This window comes from Monodelphis domestica, chromosome 4 (genome assembly GCF_027887165.1).
Source record: "Monodelphis domestica isolate mMonDom1 chromosome 4, mMonDom1.pri, whole genome shotgun sequence".
In the NCBI taxonomy this organism is placed as follows: Eukaryota; Metazoa; Chordata; class Mammalia; order Didelphimorphia; family Didelphidae; genus Monodelphis; species Monodelphis domestica.
Window position 1 is genome coordinate 98,246,189 of NC_077230.1, and position 19,683 is coordinate 98,265,871.

A 19,683-nucleotide genomic window follows, 5' to 3' on the forward strand; every position below is an offset into this window, starting at 1 on the left:
AAAAACTACAAACAATTTTTCAGTGCCCTCAAGACTGTCTATGGGCCATTAAAACCCACCACCACTCCCTTGCTATCCTCTGACAGTGACACTCTCATAAAAGATAAAAAAGGCATCAGCAACAGGTGGAAAGTACCCTTCAGTCAGCTTCTCAACCGACCCTCTTCAGTCGACCAAAGCGCCCTTGACCAGATCCCCAAAAACTGCATCATCGTGCAACTTGATGTCCCTCCTTCAATAGAAGAAGTCCAAAAAGCCATTAAACAAATGAGTGCAGGCAAGGCACCCGGTAAAGACGGGATCCCAACCGAGGTGTACAAGGCCTTAAATGGAAAGGCACTCCAGGCATTCCACATAGTGCTGACCAGCATATGGGAAGAGGAAGACATGCCCCCAGAACTCAGAGATGCCTCCATCGTAGCCCTATACAAGAACAAAGGCTCACGAGCAGCCTGTGACAACTACAGAAGCATCTCACTACTCTCCACTGCCGGAAAGATCCTCACCCGTGTTATACTCAACAGACTCCTATCATCTGTTTCAGAGCAGAACCTGCCTGAATCACAATGTGGCTTCCGACCAGATCGCAGCACCATCTACATGGTCTTCACAGTGAGGCAAATGCAGGAAAAATGCCTTGAGCAGAACCTGAGTCTCTACATTGTCTTCATAGACCTGACGAAGGCGTTCGACACAGTGAACAGGGATGCATTGTGGGTGATCCTCAGCAAGCTCGGTTGCCCAGCAAAATTCATCAAACTGATCCAGCTCTTTCATGTCGACATGACAGGGGAAGTCCTATCTGGTGGAGAGACTTCTGACCGCTTCAACATCTCCAATAGCGTGAAACAAGGCTGCGTCCTCGCTCCAGTGCTATTCAACCTATGCTTTACCCAAGTATTATGACATGCTGTGATGGATCTAGACCTGGGCGTCTACATCAAATACCGACTGGATGGCTCACTATTTGACTTTCGCCACCTGACTGCAAAAACAAAGACAACAGAGAGACTCATCCTGGAAGCTCTCTTCGCAGATGACTGTGCTCTCATGGCCCACCAAGAAAATCATCTCCAAACCATTGTGGACAGGTTCTCCACCACAACAAACTGTTTGGCCTGACTATCAGCCTCAGCAAAACAGAGGTGCTGTTCCAACCTGCACCAGGGAGGCCAACGAACCAGCCGTGCATTACAATTGACGGCATGCAGCTTTCCAACGTCAGCACTTTCAAGTACCTGGGCAGCACCATCGCGAATGACGGGTCCCTAGACCACGAGATCAATGCCAGGATCCAAAAGGCCAGCCAGGCACTCGGGCGGCTGCGCTGCAAAGTCCTCCAACACAGCGGTGTAAGCACTGCGACGAAGCTCAAAGTGCACAACGCAGTGGTCCTCAGCTCGCTCCTGTACGGTTGCGAGACATGGACACTGTACCGGAAGCACATGAAGCAGTTGGAGCAATTCCACCAACGCTCCCTCCGGTCAATCATGAGGATCCGATGGCAGGACCGAATCACCAACCAGGAAGTCCTCGACAGAGCCAACTCCACCAGCATCGAAGTCCTGGTCCTCAAAGCCCAGCTACGATGGTCTGGACACGTCATCCGCATGGACCCACAGCGAATACCAAGACAGGTATTCTATGGTGAACTGTCAGCTGGACTCAGGAAACAAGGCCGACCAAAGAAAAGATTCAAGGATCAGCTAAAGTCAAACTTGAAGTGGGCTGGCCTTACACCAAAGCAACTAGAACTCGCTGCCTCTGACAGAAGCAGCTGGCGAACCCACATTAACCATGCCGCCGCCACCTTTGAAGATGAGCGACGTCGACGTCTTGCCGCTGCGTGTGAACGCCGACACCAGGCCACAACCTCACCTCCCGTAACAACTGGCGTCCCAGGCCCCATGTGCCACAAACTGTGCGCCTCAGCCTTTGGACTCCAAAGCCACATGAGGGTACACCGTAGATGAAACTGCACAAAGACAATAGTCATACTCAATCACCGAGAGACTACCACTACTGCTAGGCCTCCACCTTCATATTTTTTTTTCATAATTTATCTTGATATTCTTGATCTTTTTTTCTTCCAAATGAACTTTGTTATTGTTTTTTCTAATTCAGTAAAAAAGTTTATTGGTAGTTTGATGGGTATGGCATTAAATAAGTAAATTAGTTTGAGTAGGACTATCATTTTTATTATGTTAGTTCATCCTACCATTAGCAATTAATGTTTTTCCAAATTATTTAGATCTAGTTTTAATTGCATGGAAAGTGTTTTGTAGTTCTGTTCATATAGCTCCTGTGTTTGTCTTGACAGATAGATTCCTAAGTATTTTATATTTTCTAGGGTGGTTTTAAATGGAATTTCTCTTTCTAACTCTTGCTGCTGAGATGTGTTGGAAATATATAGAAATGCTGATGACTTATGTGGGATTATTTTGTATCCTGCAACTTTTGCTAAAGTTGTTGATTATTTCCACTAGCTTCTTAGTTGATTCTCTAGAGTTTAGACTCCTCGTTGCCTATTTTAATACCTTCAATTTATTTTTCTTCTCTGAGTGCTACTGCTAATGTTTCTAGTGCATAGTGCATAGTAGTAGTCTCTCGGTAACCGAGGATGACAATTGTCTTTGTGCGTTTTTGTGCACAAAGATACCTGTGCATGAAGATTTAAGTGGAAAAGTCGTTGCACAGAGACGGTCCCACTCTCTCGGCGTTGGAAGCCTGGGTCCAGTGGCACAAAAAGTCGTTACACCTGGAGACTTCCTCACCTGCATTGGATGGCCCTGTTGTCTTTTGTGCTCCAACACGCCCTGAGCACTCCACAGTGCCTTGCTGCGTCGCCATCTCAGCTGTTGAATCTTCTTATTGGTTTCTTCCATCTGTTTGGCCAAAGCAGTCTTCACATGCTGGGTGAGCAAAGCCCTGGTTCACCAGGGGTCGACGACCCGATGGCTACCCTCACAAGGTTTAGCCGGCCTGTCGAAGCCGTTGCCCGGGGTGTGGCTGCTGCTGCATGCTAGCAGCTACTGGGAGCCACAAGTGAGAGCTGGGGGTCAGGTGGGGGTCAGAGGCTGGAGAGCTGCCCTAGGAGGGCACGACAAGCCCTCCATACCAGAGATACTACCCCTCCCTGAGCATCCCATACACCCCTGTCAGATGCATACTTAAAGAGAAAGTAATGTAGGCTAAAGGATTAGGTAAGCCTTTTGCAGTGACAGTAGTTAGTAATTATTTACAAGATGGAGACAACGGATTTAGATTACCTCAGTGACTCTAAACAGAGTTTTCTATAGGTGATTATTCAATATGTTAATGTGTAACCATCTAATCAAGTCTCTCCCAGAATTCCTACATCAGTAATTTCTTTGAAGAACATACAGTTTTTACAAAGTACAACAGGGAGGAGTTTCGAAAGGAGGGGTTTGCAGGCCTCCTGTGATGCCTATGCTACATGTCTAGATGTTTCTAATTTGTGAGTGTCATTTTACTGGGCCTACTCACTACTGGGGGCTACATCTGCTCCTTTTTTATATAAATTAAACAAATAAAAGCAAGGTAAGTAAGTGTATAATTTGTATGAATTGTGTGAGGCTAGAAAGCTAAATTCCAATTTTATTTGCTTGAAAATGGAGCTTTTGAAATTTCATTTTTTACTAGGGCCTTTTTTTCTCAGTGTGTCTCAGGGTATGTTATATATGCTGACCTTAGTGTTTTGTCATAGGCAGACATTTCTCCATGGCTTTAGCATAGAAGCTAAGATGACTTTTACTGGAGGAATTTTTTGGCCTCACATCAGGTGGTTCAATCCTAGGGTTACTAAGACTGCCTCTGCAGCAAGGCTTTTCCTTTGAGCCTTTTGCATAGCCTTAGTTGGATTATTAGGCTTGCTATCATCGAAACTCAAGGTTCTTTTGCCTTTATGACAAGTATACCACAGCTAAGAGAGCTACTCGAATTAGACTAGTTCTGTTAATATCCAATTCTTTGTTCCATAAGCCAAGCAAATATTAACTTCTCCTTTACTTATAAGTCAAATTTGTTTAATTTTTCCAAGTGTCCATGCTATTATGCTGCTAAGGATTATGTTCTGTTATGGGGTAATATACTAGGGTCTGGTATATATCTTTTCTTCCTAATCAAATCTGCAATAAGTGTTTGGTGTAAGATGTTTGTGCTAAGTCTTTTAAATTGTGAATTAAATGTGAGTTGATTATGCTGTGCCATCTTCTGGTGGAATAAGTGTGAGATTAACTTTTGTCTAAGTACCAAGGTTTGGGAGTATAATATATGGAACAAATGTGATCAGTTATGGAGCTAAAAGAAAGGGAAATGCATTTTGAAAACTTACATTTGATACAGAAAAAAAATAGGTTAATATCAGAATACAAAGCAGTACATCATTATAAGTTACATTTTTCAAGGTAGCTGAGCCACAATAGTAATAGTTGGGTTGAGGTTAATGCAAAGGGTGAAGCAGCCACTTATTAACATAAAATTGGGTAATTTTTTTTTGAGAAGTGGCTTAGTTAAGATTGATTAGTCTTAGGGAGGCTTGCCACCTCCAGGGATTATTCTGCCATGTGAACTGTTCTTTTGGCTTGTTTCCAAACCCTAGGCTTCAGTGACTCAGGTCTTCAGAGTGGTCATCTTGGTTTTTCATATTCAGCTGTTCCTGAAAGGTTCTCGGCTGTGGTTGTATAAATAAAAACAAAACCTTGACCCCACCCCACCCCCATATTATAATTCTGGAGTTTTTGTTTGTGTTTGGGTTTTTTTTGTTTTTTGGGGTGTTGCTGTTTTTGTTTTGTTTTGTTTTGTTTTGTTTTGTTTTTTTGTAGATAGGTTGCTCCAATTCATGTTCAGTGGTTATCCAAATGAATTAACTTACAAGAGATTCATTGTAATTCCAGTTGAAACAAAAACTTGGGGTGGGGTACAGTTTCTTAAGCAAGTAATAGAACATATTTGATTGCTATACCCATTCAAATTTCTGGGGCTTAAATTACAATTTCACTTTGCTTTGATTGTAATAATTTGTTTTGAAAGGAAAAAGCAGGAAAAGGATTATAACACTGACTTCAAAGGTAAGAGTCAGGATTATTCTTTCCTTTTAAATGGTGGATACAGTTCAATGATGGATCAGATAACTATATCTGAATTCAAAACCCAAAAATAATATTAGTTGAAATCCCAAAAACTTTTACCTTAAACAGCAAGTCTCACCAGTTGCAGCTTGGAACTGAAAAATTTCCAAGATTCACATACCCAGTGAAAAGATTTGATTTTACAAGGCATGATAACCAATTTTTCTTTCCAACAATTTTCTAGTCTTTTGTCAATTTCAGTACTTAATAACAGTTCTTAAACTATCTGGCAGCTCTTCCGAAATTATATAGAAAAAGGGTTAATAATTTTGCTGGAAGTTATGGTAAAGTCACAATAAAAATTATCATAAGGTCTTCAGGTGCTCCCTATATAAACTAAAACTTTTATTTCATGATTTTACAATAAATATCTCCTGTTCATATGATTTCAGACATTAGCCCTTTTGGAAGAAGAGGAAGACATAAACCAAATCACAGATTACTTCTCCTATGAACATTTCTATGTCATTTACTGTAAATTCTGGGAACTAGACAGTGACCATGACCTCTACATCAACCAAACTGATCTATCTAGATATAATGACCAGGGTAAGTATTAATCACATTTTTGTACACGTGCTGCCAAAATAAGCACATGATTATTGATTCTGAAGGTGAAGATGATGGTTAATAAAATCTCATACATTCTGTTGGCTGAGGCATCTATTTCTTCATGGAAAAATATAATGAATTGGCTATTTTAGAATAGAAAACGTTAAAATAAGAGGTAGAAATAATTTGTTTGTTTATTTTTAATGTACTGACTTTTGTGTTTTTTCATCACTGCCACTTTACATTGATGCTCCCCCCAAAGAACTACAGTTTGTAATAGGCAAAAATTTAAGCAATAAACCTACCAATCAAACATATTTAACAGCATAGGCAGCCTTTTCCAACTGCAATGTACCTCCTTTTTGTTGAGTGGAGGGAGGTTTACTTTATCAGTTATCTGAACCTAGTAATTGTGTTATTCTGAATTCTAATATTTTTTAGTGTTCTTGGGGGCAGCTGTGTGGCTCAGTGGATTGAGAGCCAGGCCTAGAGGCGAGAGGTCCTAGGTTCAAATCTGGCTTCAGACACTTCCCAGCTGTGTGACCCTGGGCAAGTCACTTAACCCCCATTATCTATCTCTTACCTCTCTTCTGCCTTGGACTCAGTATAGAGTATTGATTCCAAGACAGAAGGTATGGATTTAAATCTATATTTATATGAAGAGAGAGAGAGAGTTGCTTTTTGAAATCCTCCCATCCCCCAATAGAAACCTCTACTGTTACAAAAAAAAAAATACAATTAAGCAAAATAACCCAAAGCACTGGCCTTGTCTGACAAGGCCTCATTCCATATCTAAAGGCTACCACTTTTCTACCAAGAAGAGGGAAGTATGTTCTATCTTTAGTCCTCTAGAGTTAAAATTGTTCATTGTACTAACCAGAGTCCTGATATCTTTTTCAGTGTTTTTTACTTCCCATCGTTGTGCTGCATATTGTTATCTTGGTTTTGTTTTCTTCATTCTATATTAGTTAATACACATCTCCCCAAAGTTCTTTGAATTCTTCCTATTTGTCATGTCCATTGCCAAAGTAATAAGCCATTATATTTACCACAACTTGTTAAGTTATTCAATAATTCTTTACACCTACTTTGCTAGTTTTTTTGTTCCTTCAAAAATGTTTATATGAATAATGTCGTATATATGGGAATTTCCCTGTCCTTAATCTGGGGCATGTGGCCAGCAGAGATGATGCTGAATTAAAGAACTGCAGTTTAGTCACTTCAGTGTGATTCCAAATTGTTTTTTTTTAAAGGTTTGACTGACTTATAGTACTACCAATAATGCCCAAGTATGTGTCTTCCAACTGTTATTCTAACATTGACTTTTTATGTTTTTTATTATCTTTGCCAATTTGATGTGTTTTTGTAAATCTTCAGGGTTGTTTTAATTTTCATTCATCTTATTCGTGTTTCAGAATGTGTTTTCATATTCTGCTAGCTTACATTTCTCCTTTTAAATATTGCTTACAACAATTTAGACAGTAACAGCAATATTGTAAAGATAATTAACTGTGAAAGACTTAATAACTGATCAGTACAGTGATCCATCACAGTTCCAAAGGACTCATGATGAAAAATGCTAACTACCTCCAGATAAAGAATTGAAGCATTCAGTGTTTAGATTTAAACATATTTTTTCTTTCTTTGTCTTGGTGGTGGTAGGGTTTTGTTTTGTTTTTCCAGAAAATAGCTAATGTAGAAATTAGCTTTATATCACTTCATATTTGTAAAGCGTTTTCTATTTCTTACTTTCTCAGTGAATGGCAGAAGGGATAGAGAGAAGCAGAAAATCTGGAACTGGAAAGAAAAGGAAACTGAAAAAGAAAAGGAAAAAGTAAAAATTGTTCATAGCCATTGACTACTTGTATGTTGAAAGAATAGTATTTGGTCTTGAGTCAATTCCTTTTATAGTTTAGATTTCTCTTCTTATTCTAGCTATATTGATTTTATGTGTACAGAAACCATTAACTTTTTGCAAGTGGAATTATTTTATCTTTTAGAATCTCCTCTTTACTTAGTTAAAAATTCTACTTAGTTTAGACTACTAGTTTACTTAGTTACTTAGTTATTAGTCTTTACTTGAGAATTCTACCTCTAGCCATAGATCTTAATTTTTTTGAGTTTTTTTTAATTACATGTAGAAAGAATTTTTGTCAATTGTTTCTGACATTTTGCAATTTAGATTCTTAACTTTCCCTCCATGACCTTCACCCCTTTCCTGAGGTAGTAAATAGTCTTATATTATGTCACTGATTTTATGCAATACGTATTTCTATATTCCCTATGTTTTGACTGAAGATACATCATATTTACAAAAAAAAGTGCATGAAGGAAATAAAATTAAATATGGCATTCTTTGATCTGCAGTGAGATTCCAACAGTTCCTTCTTTGACGATAGTGTTTTTTAATTAAGTCCCTTGGAGTTATCCTAGACCCTTGTTTTGCTACTAATAGTTTAGTCCTTCACAGTTGATCATTGTCCATTATGTATGTTACTGAATATACTTCTTCTGGTTCAGTTTACTTCTCTTTTGCATCAGTTCATATAAGTCTTTCCAGGTTTTTATGAACTCATCCTTTCCATCATTTCTTCTGAAGCAATAGTTTTCCATTACAACCATATACCATAGCTTGTTCAGGCAGTCCCCAGTAGATGGATACTACCTCAGTTTCCAATTCTTGGCCACTATAAAAAGAGCTGCTAAAAATATTTTTGTACAAATAGGTCCATTTCCCTTATCTCTGGTATCTTTTGGGATACACACTCAGTATTGATATTGCTGAGACAAAGAGTATCCATATTTTTTGGCCCTTGGGTTTGATTCTCTATTGCTCTTTAAATAGTTATATCTGTTCACAGTTCCACCAACAGTGCATTACTGTCCCAGTTTTCTCACATCCACTCCAAACATTTATCATTTTTCTTTTTGGTCTTATTAACCATTCTGAATTATTTTAATTTGTACTTCTCTAATTAATAGTTATTTAGAGTATTTCCTCATATGCTAGAAATAATTTAAATTTCTTCATCTGAGAACTAACTATAGATCTTAAAGTCATCTTCCACCTCCTCTAATTTTTTATGGGATCTTTTATTTAATTGGTTAATGGCATGATAAAGCATAAATTTGTGACCTAAATCTGTTTTCTGTAAACTGCTTTCTGGTCTTCCTAATAGTTCTACCTTCTCCCTTAAAAGTTTGTACTCTTTGGTTAACTAATCTATCAAATTGTTTCTGATTAGGAATTGTGATTATAAACTTAATTAGGCTCTTTTGTCTAACTGGTCCCCAAAAAATGTTTCACATTTCATCCAATTATCCTGCCAGACTATATTGCCATACAAAATTATAAGGCAGTAATCATCAAAATTAGTTCATACTGAAGTTTGAACTATTAGATAATTGGAACAAACTAGTTAAACAAGAAACAGAAATAAAATAGTCCAATTCATGATAGATTATATTGAGTATACATTACTAGGAGACAGAACTTCCTGTTTGATGAATAATACTAAGTAAATTTGAAAGTAGTTGGGCAGAAATTTGGTTTAGGCCACCAGTTTACACTTTATAACATAAGCTAAAAGTGGTTATATGACTACAATATAAACAGTTATAAAAAAATGAGTTCATTTTCACAGCTCTGATATTCTGTATTGGGTCTACCTTAGACCAATCTAATTATTCCTGATCAGTATTAGAATGCAAATAGGGCAGTCATGGACAATACAGTGCAATAAAAACAACTTTTACTATGATTATAAAAGATAAAATTCCCAATTAAAATCAAATAAAATACAACTCCCATATTACCATTAAAGATAATGCTTGCTGATGATTTTAAATAAATACTACTTATAATTTTAAGAAAAAATCCAGGAGGCTTCCAGTCAAGATGGCGGCTTAGAGAAAGCTAAAGTTCAGATCTCCTGAAACCCTTCCTTACCGATCTCAAACCGAATGCTCCTAGGGCACCGAAATCCAAACCAATCAACAGCATAGACCCCAGGAGTCCTCCTCCTGGACCTAGACCTGGATCAAAAGGTACACCCCCCCCAAAAGCCAGAACCAGAGACCACTCGGACCTAAGGGGCAGGCAGAAGGAAGGTCCTAGGACCCATCCCCCCCAACCCAGAGCGCCAAGTCCAAGTCCGAGGCAGCAGAGGCAACCTCAGAGCCCCACGGCCTGCTATTCTGAAGGCCACATCCTGAAAACAACCTGACCCAGTCGAGTGGGCACCCAGACAGCAGGGAAACAGAGAGGGACTGGGGAGCTCATAACCCCCTGGGAGGAGCCCTCAGAGCTCCGGGAAGCCGCCTCCCCTCCCCCTCAGAGAGCAGGGTCTTCTGGAACAACAGCAACCCTCAGAACTCACAAAAGGGCCTCAGGAGCCGGCTATTCTGAAGGCCTCATCCTGAAAACAACCTGATCCAGTCAAGGGGTTACCCAGACAGCAGGGAAACAGAGAGACAGGGGGAGCTTGTAACCCCCTGGCTGGATCCTTCCATTCGAATCTCAATTCAACCCAGGGAAAGCTAATCTTCTTATCAGGAGCCCTTGCCCAGAGTTCTGGGAAGCCACGGCCCCTCCCCCTCAGAGACCAGGGTCTTCAGAAACAACAGTAACCCTCAGGGCTGGCAAAAGGACCCCATGGCCAGCTATTCAGAAGGCAGCTTCCTGAAAACAACCTGACCCAGTCGAGGGGGCACCCAGACAGCAGGGAAACAGAGAGACAGGGGGAGCTTATAACTCCCTGGCTGGATCCCTCCATCCCAGTCTCAGGTCCCTGCCTCAGGGCACACTCAATTCAACCCAGGGACACACCAGCAATTCCTGGCTTCCCCAGGAAGTCAGAACAACAACTTCATAGAAAGGACAATCTGCCTGGGGCTAAAACCTCTGAACACCAGACAGAGATAAGAAAAGCTAATCCTCCCCACTCAGATAGAGATGGCAAACTACACTGAAGCACAAAAGCCCCAAAATTCCAAAAGAAACAAGAAGAAAGGGGCAACTTTGGACACATTTTATGGAGCAAAAATACAAAACACAGAGAAGACAGAAGAGGAAACACAAGCAAATGCTCTGAAACCTTCCAAAGGAAATGGAAACTCTCCACAAACACATGAAGAATTTGAATGAGAAATGATCAAAAAGATGGAAGCCTTCTGGGAAGAAAAGTGGGAAATAACGCAAAAGAAATTCATGCATCTACAAAACCAGTTTGACCAAACTGAAAAAGAAAACCAGGCCTTAAAACAAGAACTAATAAAGCAAAACCAAAAGGCCAAGAAATTAGAAGAGAACATAAAATATCTCACTGACAAGGTGACAGATTTGGAAAATAGAGGGAGAAGAGATAATTTAAGAATAATTGGACTTCCAGAAAAGCCAGAAATAAACAGCAAACTCGACATCGTAATACAAGATATAATCAAAGAAAATTGCCCAGAGATTCTAGAACAAGGGGGCAATACAGCCACTGACAGAGCTCACAGAATACCCTCTACACAAAACCCCCAAAAGACAACTCCCAGGAATGTAATTGCCAAATTCCAAAGCTATCAAACAAAAGAAAAAATCCTACAAGAAGCCAGAAAAAGACAATTGAGATATAAAAGAATGCCAATCAGGGTCACACAAGACCTTGCAAGTTCTACTCTAAATGATCGTAAGGCATGGAACATGATTTTCAGAAAGGCAAGAGAGCTGGGTCTTCAACCAAGAATCAATTATCCAGCAAAACTGACTATATACTTCCAAGCGAAAGTATGGGCATTCAACAAAATAGAAGATTTCCAACTTTTTGCAAAGAAAAGACCAAAGCTCTGTGGAAAGTTCAATATCGAAAATCAAAGAGCATGGAATACCTGAAAAGGTAAGTATGAAGGAAAGGGAAAAGGAGAAAAATGTTATCTTCTTCTTTTACTCAAACTCTCTTCTATAAGGAATATATTTATATCAATCTATGTATATTAACAGGTGGGGGAAATGTAATGTGTAAATAGGGGGAAAAGAAAGACCAAATAGAATAATCTTTCTCACACAAAGATTCACACGGGAAGGGGAGGGGAAGAAAACTCTTATAAGAAGGAGAGGAAGAGAGTTTTTACTTAAACCTTACTCTCAGGGAAATCAACTCTGAGAGGGAAAAACATCCAGATCCATTGGGATCTTGAATTCTATCTTACCCAATAAAGGTAGGGAGAAGGGAAAACCAAGGGGGGGTGGGGGAGAGGGAAAACAAAAGGGGAGGGAAAGAGAGGGGGAGGGACTAAAAAGGGAAACATATTAAGGGAGGGGATAATGGGGACTGATGTAAAGTAAATCACTGGACTAAAAGGTAGCGCCGAAGAAAAAAAGGTTAGAATTAGGGAAAGTTATCAAAATGCCAGGGAGTCCACAAATGACAGTCATAACTTTGAATGTGAATGGGATGAACTCACCCATAAAACGTAGACGAATAGCAGAATGGATTAGAATCCAAAACCCTACCATATGTTGTCTTCAAGAAACACACATGAGACGGGTAGACACTCACAAGGTCAGAATTAAAGGTTGGAGTAAAACCTATTGGGCCTCAATTGACAGAAAGAAGGCAGGAGTGGTAATCATGATATCTGATAAAAACCAAAGCAAAAATAGACCTGATCAAAAGGGATAGGGAAGGTAATTATATTTTGTTAAAAGGGACTCTAGACAATGAGGAAATATCATTAATCAACATGTATACACCAAATAATATAGCACCCAAATTTCTAATGGAAAAACTAGGAGAATTGAAGGAAGAAATAGACAGTAAAACCATATTAGTGGGAGACTTAAACCAACCATTATCAAATTTAGATAAATCAAATAAAAAAATAAATAAGAAACAGGTAAAAGAAGTGAATTAAATCTTAGAAAAATTAGAATTAATAGACATATGGAGAAAAATAAATAGGGATAAAAAGGAATACACCTTCTTCTCAGCACCACATGGCACATTCACAAAAATTGACCATACATTAGGTCACAGAAACATAGCACACAAATGCAGAAAAGCAGAAACAATAAATGCAGCCTTCTCAGATCACAAGGCAATAAAAATAATGATCAGTAATGGTACATGGAAAACCAAATCAAAAACTAACTGGAAATTAAACAATATGATACTCCAAAATCGTTTAGTTAGAGAAGAAATCATAGAAACAATTAATAATTTCATCAAGGAAAATGACAATAGCGAGACATCCTTTCAAACCTTTTGGGATGCAGCCAAAGCGGTAATCAGAGGTAAATTCATGTCCCTGAGTGCATATATTAACAAACTAGGGAGAACAGAGATCAATCAATTGGAAATGCAAATAAAAAAACTAGAAAAAGATCAAATTAAAAACCCCCAGCAGAAAATCAAACTTGAAATCCTAAAAATTAAGGGAGAAATTAATAAAATTGAAAGTGATAGAACTATTGATTTAACAAATAAGACAAGAAGCTGGTACTTTGAAAAAACAAACAAAATAGACAAAGTACTGGTCAATCTAATTAAAAAAAAGGAAGGAAGAAAAGCAAATTAACAGCATCAAAGATGAAAAGGGGGACATCACCTCCGATGAAGAGGAAATTAAGGCAATCATTAAAAATTACTTTGCCCAATTATATGGCAATAAATACACCAATTTAGGTGATATGGATGAATATATACAAAAATACAAACTGCCTAGACTAACAGAAGAAGAAATAGAATTCTTAAATAATCCCATATCAGAAAATGAAATCCAACAAGCCATCAAAGAACTTCCTAAGAAAAAATCCCCAGCCCCTGATGGATTCACCAGTGAATTCTATCAAACATTCAGAGAACAGTTAATCCCAATACTATACAAACTATTTGACATAATAAGCAAAGAGGGAGTTCTACCAAACTTCTTTTATGACACAAACATGGTACTGATTCCAAAACCAAGCAGGTCAAAAGTAGAGAAAGAAAACTATAGACCAATCTCCCTAATGAATATAGATGCAAAAATCTTAAATAGGATACTAGCAAAAAGATTCCAGCAAGTGATCAGAAGGGTCATCCACCATGATCAAGTAGGATTTATCCCAGGGATGCAGGGCTGGTTCAATATTAGGAAAACCATCCACATAATTGGCCACATCAACAAGCAAACCAACAAGAACCACATGATTATCTCAATAGACGCAGAAAAATCCTTTGATAAAATACAACACCCATTCCTATTAAAAACACTAGAAAGCATAGGAATAGAAGGGTCATTCCTAAAAATAATAAACAGTATATATCTAAAACCATCAGCTAATATCATCTGCAATGGGGATAAACTAGATGCATTCCCAATAAGATCAGGAGTGAAACAAGGATGCCCATTATCACCTCTACTATTTGACATAGTACTAGAAACACTAGCAGTAGCAATTAGAGAAGAAAAAGAAATTGAAGGCATCAAAATAGGCAAGGAGGAGACCAAGTTATCCCTCTTTGCAGATGACATGATGGTCTACTTAAAGAATCCTAGAGATTCAACCAAAAAGCTAATTGAAATAATCAACAACTTTAGCAAAGTTGCAGGATACAAAATAAACCCACATAAGTCATCAGCATTTCTATATATCTCCAACACAGCTCAGCAGCAAAAACTAGAAAGAGAAATCCCATTCAAAATCACCTTAGACAAAATAAAATACCTAGGAATCTATCTCCCAAGACAAACACAGGAACTATATGAGCACAACTACAAAACACTCTCCACACAACTAAAACTAGACTTGAGCAATTGGAAAAACATTAACTGCTCATGGATAGGACGAGCCAATATAATAAAAATGACCATCCTACCCAAACTTATTTATCTATTTAGTGCCATACCCATTGAACGCCCAAAATATTTCTTTACTGATTTAGAAAAAAACCATAACAAAATTCATCTGGAATAACAAAAGATCAAGGATATCCAGGGAAATAATGAAAAAGAAAACACATATGATGGGGGCCTTGCAGTCCCAGACCTTAAACTATATTACAAAGCAGCAGTCATCAAAACAATTTGGTACTGGCTAAGAGACAGAAAGGAGGATCAGTGGAATAGACTGGGGGAAAGCGACCTCAGCAAGACAGTATACAATAAACCCAAAGATCCCAGCTTTGGGGACAAAAATCCACTATTTGATAAAAACTGCTGGGAAAATTGGAAGACAGTGTGGGAGAGATTAGGTTTGGATCAACACCTCACACCCTACACCAAGATAAATTCAAAATGGGTGAATGACTTAAACATAAAGAAGGAAACCATAAGTAAATTGGGTAAACACAGAATAGTATACATGTCAGACCTTTGGGAGGGGAAAGACTTTAAAACCAAGCAAGACATAGAAAGAATCACAAAATGTAAAATAAATAATTTTGACTACATCAAATTAAAAAGCTTTAGTACAAACAAAACCAATGTAACTAAAATCAGAAGGAAAACAACAAATTGGGAAAAAATCTTCATAGAAACTTCTGACAAAGGTTCAATTACTCAAATTTATAAAGAGCTAAATCAATTGTACAAAAAATCAAGCCATTCTCCAATTGATAAATGGGCAAGGGACATGGATAGGCAGTTCTCAGATAAAGAAATCAAAACTATTAATAAGCACATGAAGAAGTGTTCTAAATCTCTTATAATCAGAGAGATGCAAATCAAAACAACTCTGAGGTATCACCTCACACCTAGCAGATTGGCTAACATGATAGCAAAGGAAAGTAATGAATGCTGGAGGGGATGTGGCAAAGTAGGGACATTAATGCATTGCTGGTGGAGTTGTGAACTGATCCAACCGTTCTGGAGGGCAATTTGGATCTATGCCCAAAGGGCGACAAAAGAATGTCTACCCTTTGATCCAGCCATAGCACTGCTGGGTCTGTACCCCAAGGAGATAATAAACAAAAAGACTTATACAAAAATATTCATAGTTGCGCTCTTTGTGGTGGCCAAAAATTGGAAAACGAGGGGATGCCCATCAATTGGGGAATGGCTGAGCAAATTGTGGTATCTGTTGGTGATGGAATACTATTGTGCTAAAAGGAATAATAAAGTGGAGGAATTCCATGGAGACTGGAACAACCTCCAGGAAGTGATGCAGAGCGAGAGGAGCAGAACCAGGAGAACACTGTACACAGAGACTAATACACTGTGGTATAATCGAATGTAATGGACTTCTCCATTAGGGGCGGTGTAATGTCCCTGAACAGTCTGCAGGGATCTAGGAGAAAAAACACTATTCATAAGCAGAGGATAAACTGTGTGAGTAGAAACACCGAGGAAAAGCAACTGCCTGACTACAGCGGTTGAGGGGACATGACAGAGGAGAGACTCTAAATGAACACTCTAATGCAAATACTAACAACATGGCAATGGGTTGGAATCAAGACATATGTGATACCCAGTGGAATCACACATCGGCTACTGGGTGTGGGGGGAGGGAAGGAAAAGAAAATGATCTTTGTCTTTAATGAATAATGCTTGGAAATGATCAAATAAAATATTATAAAATTTAAAAAAAAAAACTCCATTTTCCCAACAGTCTGTAATCTTTTCATCAGGAAAGCTTGAAATGCCTCTAATTAACTATCCATTTTTCCCCCTGAAAATATTCCTCAATTTTGGGTTATAATCCTGGCACTTTTGCTTTCTTAGAATATCATATTCCAGGGCCTCCAACATAAATCTTCTATGATCTTTGCTATGGCTTTACAATATAGGAATTATTTCTTTCTGCCTGCTTACAATAATTTCTCCTTGAGTTTGGAGCTATGGAATTTGACTATAATATTCTTGAGAGTTTTCATTTTAGAATATCAAAAGGTGATTGTGGACTCTTTCAGTTTTTATTTTACCCTCCATATTGTAATAATTAAAATGGTTGAGGGTATAAACTGTAGTGATTACAATAGTGGAAGACTTAATTTGTGGCCACTAAAAGAGTGGATGAGTAAATTGTGACCGTAGAAAATATGTTTTCACTACAGTGTCTTGTTTCAAATCAAATATAAGGTGGTCACCAGGGAAATATTCCCAATTATGAATATACCCAAGTCAACTGAGTTTTATAGAGAATTTAATTAATAATACAATGAGGAATTAAAGAAAGAGAGAAAAAGGAAATAATGAGAAAGGGATAAGCCGGCCCTGGCCAGTCCTTGCCAACCCAGGCCTAAGCCCTAATAGAAAAGATCAGTCAGTCCTTAATCACTCACCACAAGATCTGTCCAAGCAAGGATTCTAGTGACACCAGGCCAGCTCCATCTCAACTGCCTCCACCAGCTCAATCCTGAATCTGAATCTGAATGTGAATCCGAATGTCCCCAAGAGAGTCTCCAGAGAGACCCTTCAAGGCAACCTTTACCAGCTGACTGTTCCAAGGGAAACCCAAGAGAGAGTCTCCTCAGAGGGAGTTCCAGCCAGAGACTGTCCCAAGAGCCTATTTCCAGAGCTCTCTCCCAACAGCCTCCTTAGAGACTGTTTTTTTTTTTTTTAAGAGCCTGTCATCTCCTTATATAGGGAATTTTCTCCTATGTCACCTCCCCTAAGTTCTTCCATCTACCAATCACAGTAGATGTTTTTCAAAGGACAGACCATTCTTAGTCCACACCTAAGGTGTAAATTTTTGAGTAATTCACACCAGGAAAGCTGAGTAAGTTTCTCAGCCCTTTGTTCTTTGTAAATTCACAAGTTGCTTGACCTTTATAGGTACTTATCTTAAGAACTTTTTGCCTTATTATAAGTATGTGTTTAAGTACTTTTCATTGTTCAGAAAAGAGTTTACAACTTTATCTTCCCCTAGGGCAGACTTAAGTAGGTGAAGTAGAGTTCTCACATTCCTGATCTAAGTAGAGTTCACTGCCTAAATGGGGAATGGTCTTAACCCAGCCTTATGAAGTAGGGTCTGGGAAATTTTTAAGATTCACAATATCTAGGATATCAGGGCAGTTAATTTCTTGAAATAAGATGTCTGGAATCTTTTTTTGGCTGTGGCTTTCAGGTAATAATCCTTAAATTATCTCTTTTTGTCTATTTTCCAGGTCAATTATTTTTCCAATAAGATGTTTTACTTTTTTCCCCCTACTTTTTCATTCTTTTGAAATTTGTTTTATTGTTTCTTGGTGTCTCATGGAGTCACTAGCATCCATTTGCCCTATTCTGATTTTTTATGGAATTATTTTCTTCAGTGAGCTTTTGTACCTCTTTTTCCATTTTGGCTATTCTGTTTTTAAGGTGTTCTTTTTGGGCTAAGTATTTAGGGTTTTTTTTTTTCAATTATTTAAGGTTTAGTATTTTCAGGTGCCTCTTTTATGAGTGGTTTACTCTCTTTTCATAATTTTCTTGCATCAGTCTCATTTCTTTTCTTTGGGGGTCATCTTTCATCCTCTTTACCTCATCTTTCATCTCCTTTGCCTCGTCTTTCATCTTCTTTGCCTCATCTTTCATCTCCTTTGCCTCATTTTCAAGCTGGTTAATTTTGACTTTCAAGACACTATTTTCTGTTTCCAGATGACTTATCTTAGTTTTTAAGTTCTTTTCCTAGCTGTCTTCAGCCTCTCTTAATTGTGTTTTGAATTGCATTCTGAGTTCTTCCAAAGCCTGTATCCAATTCGCTGGGTTTTCTGTTTTATTGCTTGATATTCCCTTCTCCTTCTCTGTTCCATTTGCTCTTTGTTCATTGCCTGTATAGAAGCTGTCGATTGTAATTTCTTTTTTCTTTTTCTGTTGTTTGCTCATATTTACCCCTTCTTTACTCCCTGCAGTTGTCTGTACTCTTGCTCCTCTATTTTTTTTTTGTTTTGGTGTTTTCTGTCAGTCTCCCCTCTTGAAACTTTGTCAGGAGATCTCTCAGTGTGTAGTCTGTAGGGGAGAGGTGTTGGAGCTTGAGCTTCCCTGTCCTCTGGAGGCTTTCATTGGATTAAAGTCCGGCTGCGTTATGCTGGATGTGCCCTGAGGCTAAAACCTCCTGGAAGGCGGGAACAATATAGAGGGTCTCCGCCACTGTGACGAGGCTGCCCGCTCTGTGCTCCCTCTCCAGCTTCTTCCCCACTGCCTGTGTTCAACACTCTGATTCTTGCACAGCCCTGCCCACAAGGTACTCCCTCTAGACCAGCACCTTTGCCTGCCCAGAGGTTCCCACTGCTGCAAAGGGCTTAGTGCTCTCGTTGGGGGAGGGGTCCTGGGACCTTCCTTCTTCCTTCCCCTTAAACCCAAGTGTTCTCGAATTCCAGCTTTGGGGGGCTTACCTTTTGAATTGAGTCCAGCAGGAGGGTTCCTTGGCTCTGTCTTGTTGTTAGGTTTGATTTTCAGTTCCCTAGGATCATTTAGTTTGTAATTGGTAAGGAAGGGTTTTCAGAGGTCTGAACTTTTTCTGCCTCTATGCCACCATCTTGACTCCGCCTCCATCACTCATTTCTTGCCCCAATTTTTCCTTTATTTCTCTTATTTTATTTTTTAAATCCTTTTTGAGCTCTTCCAAGAATTCTTTTGGGGCCTGAGACCAATTAACATTTTTCTTAGAAGCTTTGCATTTAGCTGCTCTGACATTATTGTCTTCTTTTAGATTTGTGTCTTGATATTCCTTGTCACCACAGTAGGCTGTTACGAGTGAGATTTTTCTTTTTGTTGTTTGCTCATTTTTTCCAGTCTATTAACTCTTTATGTTACATTAAATTAAAGTTGAGTTCTGCTCCTGAGGTGGAAGGGGCACTGTCCCAAGATTAAGGACTTTCTAGGTTCTATTTTCAGAAGTAGTTCTGGTGGTCTAGATTTTCAGTGCTTCCAGGGTAGTATAATCTAAGTACCAGTGGGATCACTGCTCTCCTTGCTAGTGCTCTGGTCTTTACCCAGGAAGGGACCTTGTTCCCTGGTAGTCACCAGCACTAGCACTCCTCCCACCTATAGGACTGTGACCAGGTCACCTACACCCCATTCACCTGAAATTGCT

The 19,683-nt window shown here is 38.8% G+C and overlaps 1 protein-coding gene across 6 annotated transcripts in view; it reads left to right on the forward strand.

Moving 5' to 3' along the window:
* Positions 1–19,683, forward strand: part of PPP2R3A (protein phosphatase 2 regulatory subunit B''alpha) — a 227,019-nt gene that overhangs the window by 174,372 nt on the left and 32,964 nt on the right. For 5 of the 6 annotated variants that reach the window (XM_056793650.1, XM_001364818.4, XM_007493913.3 and 2 more), the window contains one exon: positions 5,543–5,699. In XM_056793650.1, the coding sequence (XP_056649628.1) occupies positions 5,543–5,699 (157 nt within the window). Of the gene's footprint in view, positions 1–5,542; positions 5,700–7,459; positions 7,537–19,683 lie in introns of all 6 variants that reach the window. The other variant, XR_008911147.1, reaches the window with a different exon arrangement.